The sequence below is a fragment of the Propithecus coquereli genome, unplaced genomic scaffold (genome assembly GCF_000956105.1).
Source record: "Propithecus coquereli isolate 6110/MARCELLA unplaced genomic scaffold, Pcoq_1.0 Scaffold114, whole genome shotgun sequence".
NCBI classification, from domain to species: domain Eukaryota; kingdom Metazoa; phylum Chordata; class Mammalia; order Primates; family Indriidae; genus Propithecus; species Propithecus coquereli.
In genome coordinates this window covers 3,296,388-3,311,389 of record NW_012135414.1, presented here as the reverse complement: position 1 = coordinate 3,311,389, position 15,002 = coordinate 3,296,388, and the positions used below count along the sequence as shown (strand labels likewise).

Below are 15,002 nucleotides of genomic sequence, written 5' to 3'. Positions count from 1 at the left end.
CTCTGACTCTCCCGCTTCCCACTTTCCCTTATAAGAACTCTTGTGATTACACTGAGCCCACCCAGATAATCTAGGATAATCTCCTCATCTCAGAGTCTTTAACTTAATCACATCCTTAAAGTCCCTTTTGCCATGCAAAATGACATATTTACAGTTCTGGGGATTAGCATGTGGACAGCTTTGCAGGAGGGGGCATTATTCTGCCTACCATACGCCCCCTCCAAGTGCCTCTTGCATGACTTAATAAGGGAGTCATTAACCAGCTGCTGCCTTGGAGCCAGTCCTGGGCTGGACTCATTCAGGAAACCACAGTAAGAGAGAAGCCGGCTGTCAGAGGCTGGCTTGGGATCCTTAACTCTGCAGCTTGGCATCTACTTCCTCTTGACCACTGACCTGGCTTTAGCCTGATGCCCCAACATGCCCTCTGCCTGCCTTGCTCTCCCTGAATCCTGTGTAGGAGCCCAGGGTTATCCTGACAGCCAGAATGCTCCAAAGTGGCCCCCCAGGATCCAGAGCTGTTACCTGCTGGCGGCATTAGAGTTGTGGGGCTGAGGTTGCCCCACTGATGGTTGCCAGTTCAATGAGACATCAATCCATCTTCCTCATTGGGCACTGTTCTACCACTGTTCTACCACTGTTCTACCTTCCCTTCCTAGTTTCACTGATCATGAGCACGCTGTGCACACATGTAGAGGCAGGGGCTGCTTGGAGTTTGTCTAGAGAAAGTGAGTCATCACTGCTGTCTCTCCAGGACCAGGCCCTGTGCCATAGTAAGAGTAAATGTGAGGGTCATGCCCACCTTTACCACTTGGTACAACAAGGAGAGCATCAGAGTCCTTGGCCTGAGGATCAGTCACCCACCTACCCACTCATTCATTCACCCTTTTGTTCACCCGCTCACTTGCTTGCCCACCCCACTGACCCTTTGTTAGTCTTGGCTGGCACCAAGGACAGATTGGAGTCAAGATCACTGGTGGCTCACCTCTGGCCTGGCAGTTAGCACACTGATTGCTCATTCACCTGCAGGGTCTGTCTCTCCTGTCAGACTAGGGGATGCTAAGGGCAAGCCCATGACTCAAGCAGTGTCTATGTCCCTGCAGGAGCCAGCCCAGGGGGAAGCCCAGATCAGATGCTCAGGATTTGCTGGATGAACAAAAGGAGCTAAAATGACTGTCACACTGCCCACTTCAATCCCTTCTTGATCTGATCTAGGTGGGAAGGACAGTCCCCTCAGACAGCTGCAGATCTCTCCCTTGAAGAGCCAGCTCTCGGGGCTCACCCTGGAGCCCCATAGAGTGAGGTACTGTCAGCTGCTCCCCAGCCACATCAAGGCCAGCTCCCTACTGGCTTTGAGAGGAAGCCAGGCACAGGGTCAGCCAACTTTGGCTCCAGGGAATCTGGGAACCCCCAAGCTCCTTCTTTTTGCTGGGAGGCTTACTTTCCCAAAGCAGAAGCATTTTGCTTCCTGAACCACTGCATGCCCTCTCCTTGGCTCAGGCTGGACCCTGGTACCTTCCACCCCAGGGGCCACCCGCTCCTTGCACTTGTGGCCTCCCTTGCAAGTGATCAGGGAAGGAGTTCCTGATGGAGTCTCAGAGCTGTGAGGATTAGTCCCACCAGGGGAGGTGTGTTTCCCCATGGAAAGCTGCTTGCCACAGCTTCCAGCTGTACCCTTCTAGGGCTTGTCTGGCTCCTGGCAGCTCCTTGCTCCCAGTCAGAGCACAGACTGGTGTTTGCAGGGTGTCTGGGGTGAGCATACCTGGGACCTGGTGGTAGATGGGCTCATGTCTTAAGCCCAGGGGGCTGGGCCCAGATTGTCCCTGAGCTTAGCCCAGTCACTTACTCTCTTGAGTAAGGCACAGCCTTAGAAATAAGACAGAGAGAATAACCCATCAAAACTAGTCAAGTCAGGGCTGCCCCCTAGCCTCCTACCCATAGGCTTCACATCTCAGGACTAGATGCTTTGTCAGGAGGTGGCCCTCCCAGGCCCTGCGGTTGCCAGAAACAAAGGAGGTAGCCCTGGCGCAGGGAGCGGGGAAGGGGCTTCATATTGACCAAATGCTGCCTTGGCATAGGGCCCCCAAGATAGGGACCTATGCTAGCCTTCTATCCTTTCACCTCTCCAGGGCTGGCTCCTCTGAGCTTGGGGAAGAGGCTGAGCAGATTGGGCTGGTGGCTGGAGAGCTGGACTTGAGGGTCGGGACTGTTCCTTGGCTGCATATCAGGATGGATGCCAAGTGTGCAGAATATGAAAGAGTGGGAGGCACTCCCTTGACATGGGGCAGGTAGGGATAAAGACCTTGGCTAAGTAGTCCATTGTTGAGCACCAAAAGCTGTGCCCAGGCTGAGTGGGCCTGTGGAAGCCTGACTGGCTGGCCTGGGACTTCTGGGTTTGGGGAGCATGCCTACAGATAGGGCTCAGGCTGCAACTGGGACTGTGGGGCCAGAGAGTATGGAGAGATGCTCATAGATGGCTACTGGGGGACTTATTATAGATAATTCCATGTTAGTCCAAACTTAACCCAGCCTTGGCCGGGGGCGGGGCACATGGGCATTATCCAGGCATCTGTGGGACAGCAGCCTGACCCTGGGCTGAACCCCCTCCAAGAGTACTGCTCCTTCCCAGGGCCACACACGTTCTTCACTTAGCAACTCTTTGAGCCTGTGTCTCCCTTTCCTATACCCCAGAAGAATAAGAATAGGCCTGGGATCCTTCCATGAACTCTGAGAAGGGGTAAGCCGAATCTCATAATTCTGTTTCACAGACTGAGAAGATGAAGCCCAGAGAGGAATCCCACACTCTCTGACAGAGGCAGGGCAGGGCAGGGCTTGCCCATCTGGTGGTGTGGGACAAGGGGGCTCCCCCTATCACGGCAGTTGGATCCCCCAACCACAGCCACTGATCTTCCCTGGGTAGATGACTTCATGAAGCAGAGCCGGGGCATGCTGCTGCTCTACAGCATGAAGAACCCCAGCTTCCCCGAATACATCTTCAGCAGTGAGAGCGGCATCATGTGTCTTGACATGCATGTGGACCATCCCTATCTGGTGGTGGTGGGCCACTACGATGGCAATGTGGCCATTTACAACCTTAAGAAGCCTCACTCCCAGCCCTCCTTCCGCAGCTCAGCCAAGTCTGGGAAGCACACGGAACCTGTATGGCAGGTCAGCCTCGAACCAGAGTGGGAGAAGTGGGGATGGGAGTGGCATGTGGGCCTGGGAGCCATGGGGGAGGGACCTTGGGGCCTAGGGCTACAGGCAAGGGTATGGGGACGGCAGGTACCAGCCTAGAGGCCAAGGAGCTGGGTGCGAGAAGGGGCACAAAGGGCAGAAGGTGGAAATCAGGAGGTCAGAGGGTCTCCAGTAAGATCTGGGGTCTGCTGCCCCAGAGCTCCCATCAGGAGGCCCCATCTGTCTGCCAAGGGTCTCTTAGGTATGGCAATCAGTAACTCAGAGGCCCTAGTTGGAAGCCTCCAGGGCCTGACAGTCTCCAGCTGAGTAAAGTTGATCTTTAAATAACACAGGGGTTAGGGGTGCTGACACTCTGTACAGTTGAAAATCTGTGTATGACTCTTGACTCCCCCAAATCTTAATTAATAGCCTGCTATTGACCAGAAGCCTACTGCTAACTTAGTCCATTAACACATATTGTGCATGTGGTATGTGTCATATTCTGTATTCTTACAAATAAAGTAAGCTAGAGAAAAGAAAATGTAATCAAGAAAATCATAAGGAAAATATATTTACTATTCATTAAGTGGATGTGGATCATCATAAAGGTCTTCATCCTTGTCATTTTCACATTGAGCAGGCTGAGGAGGAGGAGAGAAAGGAGAGGTTGGTCTTGCTGTCTCAGGGGTGGCAGAGGTGGAAGAAAATCCGTATATAAGTGGAACTGCTCAATTTAAATCCGTATTGTCAACTGTATGTTAAAGACTCCAGATTCTTGTCTACAGTTTTCCTCAACTCCCCACAGGGGCTCTCCTCTGCTGTCTGGGTGAGATTTTGGGAAATCCCAGGCTGGGGTGGTTGCTGCTGGTTGCCTGCCCTCTGGGTGGGGCTGTAGGACCTGGTAGGTGAGGTCTGGCCCTGAACCTCTCTGTGGCAGGTCTCAAGGGGTGGGTGGGGTCTCTGTAGAAGTCCAAGACCAGCCTGGGACCATTACCTGGATGTTGGGGCTGGATTTCGCCCTGACTCTATCTCCCATCTTATTCCACTGGGAGTAGATTTCACAGTTTCACTCTCAGAAGGTCTCTTGGCTCTGGCTTTGGGGCCCTTTCTCACTGTGTTCCAAATGTCCCCCTCCTTCTGAGCTGTGCACCCTCCGCCTATGGGCAGATCTGAGAAAATCTAAGGATGAATTTCTGCCTCAAGTTGCCCAAGGTCTCTGGGCTCATCAGGCAAGGTCTCTGGGCTCTGTCTTCTCATCTTTTGCACCCAACCCTGCCTCTTCTGCCCCTGAGCTCCCTGAGCCACTTGGACACCTGCCCCAGGCACTGAATCTCAACTCCCAGACAGGCCTGAGCAGAGGGAGGACTGCCCAGGCACAAGGGACATAGTGCCCTCTTGGCTTTATTCTTTATCCAGAGCCTAGGGCAGACGGTGGGAGGTAGGCAGCCCCCTCTGCTACTCTCCACCAAAGCAGGGACCAGAGTTTGCAGCCTCAGGATTTCTCTCCGCCAAAAAGCCCACCTCCCAGTTTATCACCTCTAGGCACATGGAAGTCTCCAGGCATGCGAAAGATATCTGCAGATTCTTTAAAGCCCAGGGAGAGGAGAAAAGACCTGATCAGACTGAACCCACACCAGCCCTGCCCCAGCCGTCCCAGTTCACATAGTCCAGGGCCAAGCACAGATCATCCCTGAGAGGGGCAGGGACCCAGGCCAACCACCCTACTCCTGCACTGTGTTCACTGAACCAGAGAAGCTTCCTTGTCACTTTCACTGGGCAGGTCCCAGGAAGATGGGAAGTCACCTGGACAGGAGTGGCCTTCTGCTTTTGCACCGTCCTGCCAGGAAACCTGGGCTAGTGCCTTTGCAAAATGAAAACTCAGGACTCCTGGCTGGAGTCATGGCACGTGACTGGGAGGGACCTGCCTGATTCATTTACTCACTTCCTGTTCCCTTCTTTTCCTCTTGTTCCTAGTTCATTCATTCACTCATTCATCCATTCAGGAACTCCTTCCTGTTTGCCTTTCTGGTTGCCGAGGATACTTAAGGGCCTGATCTCTGGAGTTCCCAGTGGGGTGATAACCACAGCCACAGGCTGGCCAGAGCAGGGCAGTGTGCTGCATGTGTGACAATCCACATTGTCCTGGGTGGGGACTGGGGCAGGAGGGCCAGGCATGTCTTTGTAGAGGAAGCAATGCCTGGGCTGAATAGTGAGAGATGAGAAAGTGTTGGATGAAGAAGGGTACAGAGGGGATCACACGTGCAATGACATGGGGCATCAAGCATCATTTGGTACACCACGCGAGAGACAGGAGGGGAGTAGGACCTGAGGAAAGAATGGGCCCCCAATCATGAGTGCTCTTCTCTGTTGAGTTGAGAAGCTTGGACACTGTGTAGGTCAGTAGTTTCAAGTGAATTGTTAATACAGAAGCCCAATACATTAAAAAGATGAGAGTGGAGCTGCTCTGGTAGGACCAGGGCCCCGCTTGCTTGAAGTCCTCCTATTATAACTCCTCCTGCCCCCTGCACATAGTTTGAAAAATCGCTACCCAACCATCAGAGGGTTTTGGGCAGAGGAGTAAATAACATGGTCACGTCTGTGTCTCGGAAATCAGCAATTTTCTGCCTGCAGCAAGAGCAGTTTTGAAGCCTGAGCTAGGCAGGGGCAGTGGAGACAGAATAGAGAAGACAGGGTTAAGAGCTGGTGGAGCCGTCAAATCAACAGAAGGAAATGATTGATTGGATACGGGGAAAGGGAAGAATCCATGCTGCCTGGGTTTGGAGTGCCCAGTGGGGCATCCACAGAAGTAAGAAATGGCAGAAGAGAAACAGGTTTGGCCAGAAGTTAATACAAGAAGCCCAGGGGACACTTGGAGGGAGGTGACTTACAGGCAGTTGGCTGTGTGAGCCAGGAGCTTGAAGGAGAGCCAGGCTAGTGAATGAGATGTCAGAGACATCAGAGTCTAATAGGTCCTTCTTAAAGGGACTGTGTCAGAGGTATTTGGGGGAGACCAGAGAGGTTGTTTTCGATCTCAAATGCCAGACTGAGGCAGAAGGAGTTTGTTCTGTTGGCAGTGGGGAGCCACGGAAGATTTTGGAGCCAGGGAGAGAACTGTCTGTTCTAATAAGACTGGGCTCCTGTCCCACAGCACAGGCTAATTCCCCAGGGAGCCTGCCCGGGTAGTCCAACCCTGTTAAAGCCCTACTGCAAAGCCTCAGCCAGCAACACTCTGGGGTGTGTGTGTGTGTGTTCATGTGCACGTGCATGTTTGTGCAATTCTGAGGAAGAGAGCAGGAAGGATGTATGAGCAGAGACTAGAATCAAGCAGGTCTGCCCTAACCAGGTAAGGCACAAGAGAAGGAATCGGTTAAGTAGGCTCCATCTCCTTCCTACCACCTGGTCCCTGGGCATTCATTCATTCTCTTAACGCCACATGCCACCCTCCCTCTCCTGCTTTATTTCTACCCTCCCACCTGCACCCAAGGAGCACGTGTATGATTTGCACACACTTATATACACAGTCACTTACAAATACATTCACACCACCCCCCATTGGGCATCGGCCTGCTAAGTGGGGTGTGAAATACAATTTCCATGCGTGCTGGCATCTGCTCATTAAACACTTCCCTTTGCAGCTCCCTAGCTGCCTCTTATAGCCTGGCCTTTGACACACCCCGTCCCCTCCCTGCTTTAAAGGGACCTCCTTTACACAGAAGGGGAAGTGGTCTCAGTATTAGGGCTGGCTCTGACTTATGCCTTACAGGATCTGTGGTGTTCTCAGCCCCCCAGTGAAAGCACAAAAGAGCCAGCTGCCCAGACAAGCCCACGCAGGACTCAGCACGTCCTCCTGCAGCTCTGATCTGCCAGGCCTGGGGGGTGGTTGGGGAGAGCAACCCTTCTCTCCCCACCCCCACTCCCCAACAACCATGGTGACAGCTGCGGTTACAGGCAACGGGCTCTGGGTTCTTGGCCTCCCTCATTGAGCCTCTGCTTGAGACAAGGGGAGGGGACAGGACAGTGGTCCCAGCATGGGCAGTCTGGAGGGAGCTGGAGGTTGGAAAGCTTTGGGCACCCAGCCCCACCCCAGCTCTTTGGAACATGGCTTGGCCAGGCCTCCACATCTGGCAACAGAAACTTGAGTCTCAAGCGTGTCATCTTCATAAGACAACAGCTCTGTGTCCAAAACACATTCCCATATGTTTGCTTCCAGCCCTGAGAAGACGAGTGGGGCAGGGAATTAACCCTGATTTGCAGATGGAGAACTGCAGCTCAAATCCGGGACTTGGGAGCAAGATTTTGAGAGCAGGAGCTAGTAGAGAAGTGGAGGTGGGAACAGAGGAGACACTTCCTAGAGAAAGGCCAAACTTGGAAGAGGAGGACAAGGGAGTGGGGGCCTGTGCCTCCACAACCCCACCCCAAGCAAGCAGAAAAAAGGCCCTTACAGCACTTTGGCACCCAGATTGCTAGGATGACGGTAATGATGAGGATATTAGCTAACATTTATTGAACACTTAATATGTGCAATGTTCAGACTTAAGGGCTTCAAATATATTGTCTCACTTATTCCTCAAAACAAATCTATACCATATGATCCCTGTTTTTGTTTTTGTTTTTGTTTTTTGAGACAGAGTCTGGCTCTGTTGCCCTGGCTAGAGTGCCGTGGCATCAGACTAACTCACAGCAACCTCAAACTCCTGGGCTCAAGCGATCCTCCTGCCTCAGCCTCCCAAGTAGCTGGGACGACAGGCATGCACCACCATGCCTGGCTAATTTTTTCTATATTTTTAGTTGTCCAGCTAATTTCTTTCTATTTTTGGTAGAGACAGCTCTTGCTCAGGCTGGTCTCAAACTGCTCAGCTCAAACGATCCGCCCGCCTCAGCCTCCCAGAGTGCTAGCATTACAGGCGTGAGCCACCACGCCCAGCCATGATTCCTGTTTTGTAAATGAAGAAACTGGTCGATGGGCCCTGTCCTTTCTAAGCCATGTTTATGTGGGGAGGTTGAACTCAGAGCCACTGTCTTTTTCCCACAGTGAGGTTCCTAGAACTCAACCCAGGGAGGGACGGGGTAGCTCCACTGCCAAGCCAGTATATTAGGGCAATGTCCTGACTGGCACTGTGGCCCCAGGACAGTCAGGGAGAGAGGGGTGAGAGAGACAGAGATAGATGGAGGGAGGGAGGGAGGACCAATCATGGGATTCTGGGAAATGGGCTTCCAGAACTTGCTCCTAAGCTTCAGATAAGTGCTTAGGGGAGCCCTGCTAAGCTCACAGCCCTAACTCAGCACCCTAAGAAGGTCCCAGAGCTCATGGTTTGGGATGTTTCAGGTCAAGTGGCAGAAGGATGACATGGACCAAAACCTTAACTTCTTCTCTGTGTCATCTGACGGCAGGATTGTGTCTTGGACGATCGTCAAGGTGCTTATTTCCCAGAGAGGGTCACACAGGGGTTAATGGGGAGGGGGGAGCTAAATGGCAAAGGACACCCCAAGCCCTGATCCAGCCCAACCCACATGCCCTCCCCCAACATCCTTCTGTAACTACAGAGCGAGCTGGTTCACACAGATGTCATCAAGCTGAAGGTGGAAGGCAGCACCATGGAAGTGTCTGAGGGGTTGCAGCTACACACCATGGGTAGGAGCCCCAGCCCACTCACCTCCAGACCTGGCCAGGTCATTCGGGCCCAGCGAGGGTCAGTGACCGTGGTCCTTCCCCTCACTGCGCACTCCCTCCCCTACTGGTGCTGGCGCCCAGACAGGAGGTGATGGGAAAGCGTGCGCCTGTCTGCTGAGCCCTTGGCTGTCTGCAGACCTTTCCTGTTTATGCAGGTCCCATCCCTGTTTGCAGACCCTACTCCTGTTTATGCAGATCAGGTGCCGTTACGTAGATCCGCTCCTGTTTATGCAGATCAGGCCCTGTTTACCCAGACCCTGTCCCTGTTTACTCAATTCCTACCCTGTTTATGCAGACTATATCCCTGTTTGCACAGACCATGTCACTGTTTGCAGACCCTGTCCCTGTTTACCCTGACCCTGCCCTTGTTTAACTCAATCCCTGCCTTGTTTACCTAGGCCCCCATTCCTGTCTGTAGAACGCCTGGCTGTTTGCAGAGTCCTAACTGCCTGGGACAAGCAGGCCAGAGGGCTGGTTTCTGTTTTCCTGGCCTGGTCCCAGCCCTTACAGGGGCCCAGGTTCCGTCTGTCCTGCGCTGAGTCCTGCTCTGAGAGTGCCTGTGCTGAGCACACTCCCCCTGCTGAGCAGGGGAGGTGCTGGCAGCCTCCCTCTCAGAACTGGGCTAAGGCTGCTCCCTCTTCTCCCAAGGCTGTGGAACCGCCTTTGACTTCCACAAAGAGATCGACTACATGTTCCTGGTCGGCACAGAGGAGGGAAAAATCTACAAGGTGAGGCAGTGCTGTCCCTGTGCCAGCTCCTTAGAGGACCGCTTAGACCTGAGCACCTGGGAAGCTCAGAATTCTGACAGATCCTATTCCAACAGATCTTAGCATTCATTAGTTCTGAAAAGCCTCTTGGGGGAACACAATGTGTCTCTTGACCTGCTTGGGTGGCAGGACAAAGGGCTAGAAACAGTAAAGGGGATGAGAATCCGGAGGGCGACTTTAGTCCAGCTGAGCATCTTTCCCTTTGGGCCCTCCCCGCTTCCTGGGAGTAGAGACAGAGGTGGGAGTGGGGGTTGGGGGAGTTGGAACATTCTGGGACAACTTCCTAGAGGAGATTTGAACTTGAGGTGAGCTTTGAAGGCCATATTTATCTCTGAATACTGGGTGCATCCCAGCAGGCAGGACAGAACCTCGTGGCCAGTTTTGTAGGTCTCATGTTAGTAGGTGAACATCCTTCTGAACCTCCATCCATCCAGAAATAGCTCTGCTGCAAGCTTTTCTTAGGCTCAGAGACTCAGAATGTTAATTACAGGCAGCCTCTCAGGAGCCCCTGAGGCCCAGCCAGAGCTGGTCTGAATGCAAAAGAGGTCCCCACCCCCTCTCCACCCATTGGCAGCCCTAGAGAGGCAGGAGAGGAGAGACTAGTCAGTCACACAATCTTGGTAGAGCAGCGGTCCCCAACCTTTTTGGCACCAGAGACCATTTTCATGGACAATTTTTCCACGGACCGGGGAAGAGGGGATGGTTTGGGGATGATTCAAGCGCATTACATTTATTGTGCACTTTGTTTCTATTATTATTACATTGTAATATATAATGAAATAATTATACAACTCACCATAGGTTGGGGGTGGGGACTCCTGTCCTAGAGGGAGGGAGAGAGGACATGCTGGTCAGGGCAAGAAACTGAATAGGAAATCTGGAGACCTGAGTCTGCTCCTGCCTCTGCACCTGCTCTTACCTGGAAAAGGTGGGATGTTTATCAGTGTTGCAAGGATGATGTCTAGGCTGCAGGTGGATCCAGGGCTCTGTCTGTCCACAGGCCCTGGCTGGGAGAGATGGCCAGGCCACTCCTCACCCAGGGCCTGAAACTGACCTGCTCTGCCCTGTCTCAGGGAGAGAAGGCCTTTTCTGCCTGGCCTGGAATCCTCTGGGGTCAGCCAATTGGCAGACTACAGCACTTTCCCTCACCCTCCAGGAAGGCTCTCCTGCACATCCTGAACCCTCAGCCCCTCAAGCCTTTCCTTTTTCTCTGGGTGTGTTGAGGATAGGAAGAGCAGGCAGCAGCTTGGCCCCAGCTCAGCTGCGACAGTGACATGGGGTAGGGACAGAAGTGGAGTCTCAGGTTCTGACCCTCCAGGCCCCAGAGGAGTGGTGGCTGCTGCCCTTCCTCTCGTTCCTGACCCTGATCTGTCTCTTCACTCCTACCCCCGTCCCAGTGCTCTAAATCCTATTCCAGCCAATTTCTCGACACCTATGATGCCCACAACATGGCAGTGGATGCTGTGTCCTGGAACCCATTCCACACCAAGGTCTTCATGTCCTGCAGCTCTGACTGGACAGTGAAGATCTGGGACCACACCATCAAGTGAGGGGCCTGCCCTCGCCCTGCCCTGGGCCCTACCCTGGGCTCTGGCACTGTGAGCCCTCTGTGTCATGGGCTTTCCACCCCTCCATCACTGCAGGACCCCCATGTTCATCTACGACCTGAACTCAGCCGTGGGCGATGTGGCCTGGGCACCATACTCTTCTACTGTGTTTGCAGCAGTTACCACAGATGGGAAGGTGAGTTCCCCCTTCCTGACCTCACTGAGCCCCTACTGGACATCAGGTGAAGTATCTCAGGGTCCTCCTTCCCCATGCCCAGTTCAGGTAGGGGAAGGTGGGACATAAGGACTGTGTGTTCTCAAGGGCCAGGCCTCCCAGGGCCCAGTCAAAAGAGGAGTCATTCATCCCATGAGGCCTCAAGGAGGGAATGGGGCTGTTCATCTTGGAGGAGAAAGCACTCTAGGGAAATGAGAGGCCATAGAGCAATTATTATATCTTCTCTGCTCAATGGGGAGGGAGCCAGGGGGTGGCCGAGGCCAGCTCCATCTAAGGAAAAACTTATGAGCCAGAGTTCAGCTGTGACTGAAATAGTGTCTATAAGGTAGGGAGGTCCCCATCTCTGGAAGTGTGCAGTGATTCAGAGAAGGGACTTCAGTGGGGTGAGATGGGAGGGCTTTATTCAACACAGAATTGGTGAAAGCTCAGAAACATTGTATGAACATATTCTTGGATGCAAACCCATTTTCCTTATGAACTTTGGTATAAACTGAGAAGCACCTGCTGCCTCAAGGAAAGAAAGTAGTGATTAAGGCATCACCCTAAAGTTAGTCAGTCATCTATTCACTGAACAGATGTTTACTAAGGGCCAACTATGGTGCCCAGCTCCAGGCTAGACCCTGGTGATTTAGATACCTGCTCTCAGGGAGCTTACATTCTAGTGAAGGGAAAGAGACAAAAAACAACAACAACAAAATTCCTAGTGTTAAGTGCTAGGCAGAGAATTAAAAGAGTGTGATGTGTGAACATAAATATTCATAGCAGCATTATTTATAATAGCCAAAGAGTGGAAAACAACCCAGTTTCCATCAACTGATGAATGAATAAACAAAATATAGTATATCCAAGATGATTATTAGTCAGCAATGACAAGGAAGGAAGTACTGATTCATGCTATCACACGGGATTAACTTTGAAAACATGCTTACTGTAAGAAGCTGGTCGCAAAAGACCACATATTGTGTGGTTCCATTTATATATGTCCAAAGTAGACAAATTTATAGACAGAGTAGATTTGTGTGGCCTAGGGTGATGAAAACGTTCTAAAATTGGTTGTGGTGATGGCTGCATAACTGTAAATATACTAAAACCAAGAATTGTATACTTTAAATGAGTGAATTTTATAGTATGTGAATTATATCTTAATAAAGCTGTTATATTAAAAAGAGAGAGAGAAAAGAAAAGTACTGGGTGGTATCTTAGAGTGGTCAGGAAAGGCTTCTTTGATGAGAGTGGAATGGCAAGAAGGAGGCAGCTATGTGGAGAGGATTGGGGGGCAGTCCCCAGTGAGGGAACAGCTGGTACAAATGCCCTGAGGTGGGAATGAGTTTGGGAGTTTAAGGAACAGGGAGGCAAGTGTGGCTGGCGTGGAGTAGGCAAGGGAAGAGGGCGTGAGATGAGAGTGTGGAGGTGAGCTAGAGTGAGGAATCTGGATTTTATTTATAGTGCCAAGGGAGACTATGGGAGGGTTTTTAATTTTTGCAAGATAAGTCTGGTTGCTGCATAGAGGATGAATTGTAGAAGGGCAAGAGTAGATGCAGGGAGGCCAGTTAGAAGGCTGTACAGTTGTCCAGGCAAGGGTTGATGTGGTTTGGACTTAGGGGGTGGTAAAGATAACATCTAACATTTATTGAGCCCTTCTGTGTCAAGCACTGTCTGGGCACTTTACGTATATTAACTGGTGTATACCCTAGCTCTGCCACTTACTGGCAAGTTAGCCTCTAAGAGCCTCTAGCTTCTCAGTTATAAAATGGGGATAACAACAGAAGCACTTTAAAGAGTGATTGTGAAAAGCACAATTAGATAATGCAACCATTTAACATGTAATATGCTTGCCCAGAGTCTAGTATAGTTAAGTGCTCAATAAATGGTAGCTGCTATTATTGTTGATTATGCATAGACTTAAAATTTCTCCTAAATCTTTGTATTCTCATTCTTTCAGCTGTAGAAAAAACATAAACAGACACCAGATTTCCTCTCCTGCTCCCTCCAGCTTCAGTATGCTAGTCATTAGCCTTCTGCAGTGTTTCCCCAGAAAGTCCAGGGGCTGGTTCCTCTGAGGTAGGGGACAGAGGCATCATTACCCCTGAATGTGCTGACACTGACCTCTTCATAGGCCCATGTGTTTGACTTGGCCATCAACAAGTACGAGGCCATCTGCAACCAGCCTGTGGTGGCCAAAAAGAAGAATAAGATCACCCACGTGCAGTTCAATCCCATCCACCCCATCATCATTGTGGGCGATGACCGTGGGCACGTCACCTGCCTCAAACTCTCACCCAACTTGCGCAAGATGCCAAAGGTAGGGGCTTTGGGAGTTTCAGCTGCTGGGAGAGATAAAGTCTCCAGGAGGGTGGGGATGAAAGAAAGGGGAGGAGCCAGGGGTGACTCCCAGGTTTCTGGCTCAGGAGACCCAGAGTAAGGATGGTGTCATTGGCTGACTGAAGAGCACAGAAGGAGAAGCAGGTTTGTGAGGAAACAGAGCAGTTTGACATGCTGCATTTGAGTTACTTATGGGGGCCCCAGGTGGAGATATCCAGGGAGCAGGTGAGTCTGAAGCCTGGGGAGGCACATGTGAGGGCATCCTTGGCTTATTCGAAGTGGAGGATGCTGTGGGGATGACAGGTCACCCAGGCAGGAAGCTCGGGGCTTAGCCACTGCTTCATTGGCTGGGCTTACACAGGGCTTCAGCTCCAATGGTCCCTGAGCTGGGAGCTGTAGGTACACACTGGGAGGAAAGAAATGAGCCGTGAAGAGAGTAACTAGGTTAGCAGCTATGCAGTCCTCCTTCTGAGCTCCGGTTTTTGTTTCTGGGGTCTCTAATGATCAGGAGACCCTCCCCAGAGCCCAAGGGCCCCAAATATAGGCCATGGAGCCCAGAGCCAGTTAAGAGCCCAGTTCTTAAGTCCAGGTTTAGACTTAAGAACTCAGACCTCACAGCCCAGGCCATAGAACCCAGAGCCCAGTCCTGCCCATTTGTGTGCTAAGAGTGGAAATGGCTCCTTGCTTTCTGCCAGCTTCTGGGCCAGGATCAGGGCTGGGCCAACTTGCCCGATGACCATATCTCCCGGTTGCAATTTGAGACATTTACTGCAGTTTGAGGCAAGGGCAGGGACCTCTTTTAACTACTCACTTCTTCCTTCCACACCCCTACCACTGCATCATCCCTCTGGTGGGTCTTGGTCTACTCCCCACCATGGCTAGGGAGGCAAGGGCTGGGAGTGTGACCAGGTCTATAATTGTAGCCAGCTGGGGGAAGGGGTGGACTTGGCTATAAATACTCTGAAGGCTGCTAAGCGCCTGCAGCTGTGGACCAGAGGTTGTGGTGGGCTTGTTCGGGGGGTGGTGTTAGGCGTGGTCTGAATCTCTTTGCTGAGCAGAGCTAGTTGTCCTCAAGGAGGGGGAAGGAGGCAGCACAATTTGTGGAACAGATAAAATCTGTTCTTAATTTATCGAGGAGAGAGACCCAGGCTTAAGCTGGCAGAGCTAGACAACCCTCTAGGAGGGATGATGGTCACTCTTTAGGAGGGGTACAATCGTGACACCATGAGGATGGTAGATATGGGTGGGAGCCTGCCCTGCCCACTCTGACCCAGAGAGGCAAGGATCTC

The 15,002-nt window shown here is 51.9% G+C and overlaps 1 protein-coding gene across 2 annotated transcripts in view; it reads left to right on the top strand.

Annotated features, from left to right (window-relative positions):
- The window catches only part of DNAI1 (dynein, axonemal, intermediate chain 1), a 53,782-nt gene that overhangs the window by 36,926 nt on the left and 1,854 nt on the right, over positions 1-15,002 (top strand). For both annotated transcript variants that reach the window (XM_012656020.1, XM_012656023.1), the window contains 7 exons: positions 2,918-3,165; positions 8,498-8,587; positions 8,716-8,803; positions 9,491-9,570; positions 11,007-11,155; positions 11,253-11,352; positions 13,508-13,693. In XM_012656020.1, coding sequence (XP_012511474.1) covers positions 2,918-3,165; positions 8,498-8,587; positions 8,716-8,803; positions 9,491-9,570; positions 11,007-11,155; positions 11,253-11,352; positions 13,508-13,693 — 941 coding nt within the window. The remainder of the gene's footprint in view (positions 1-2,917; positions 3,166-8,497; positions 8,588-8,715; positions 8,804-9,490; positions 9,571-11,006; positions 11,156-11,252; positions 11,353-13,507; positions 13,694-15,002) is intronic.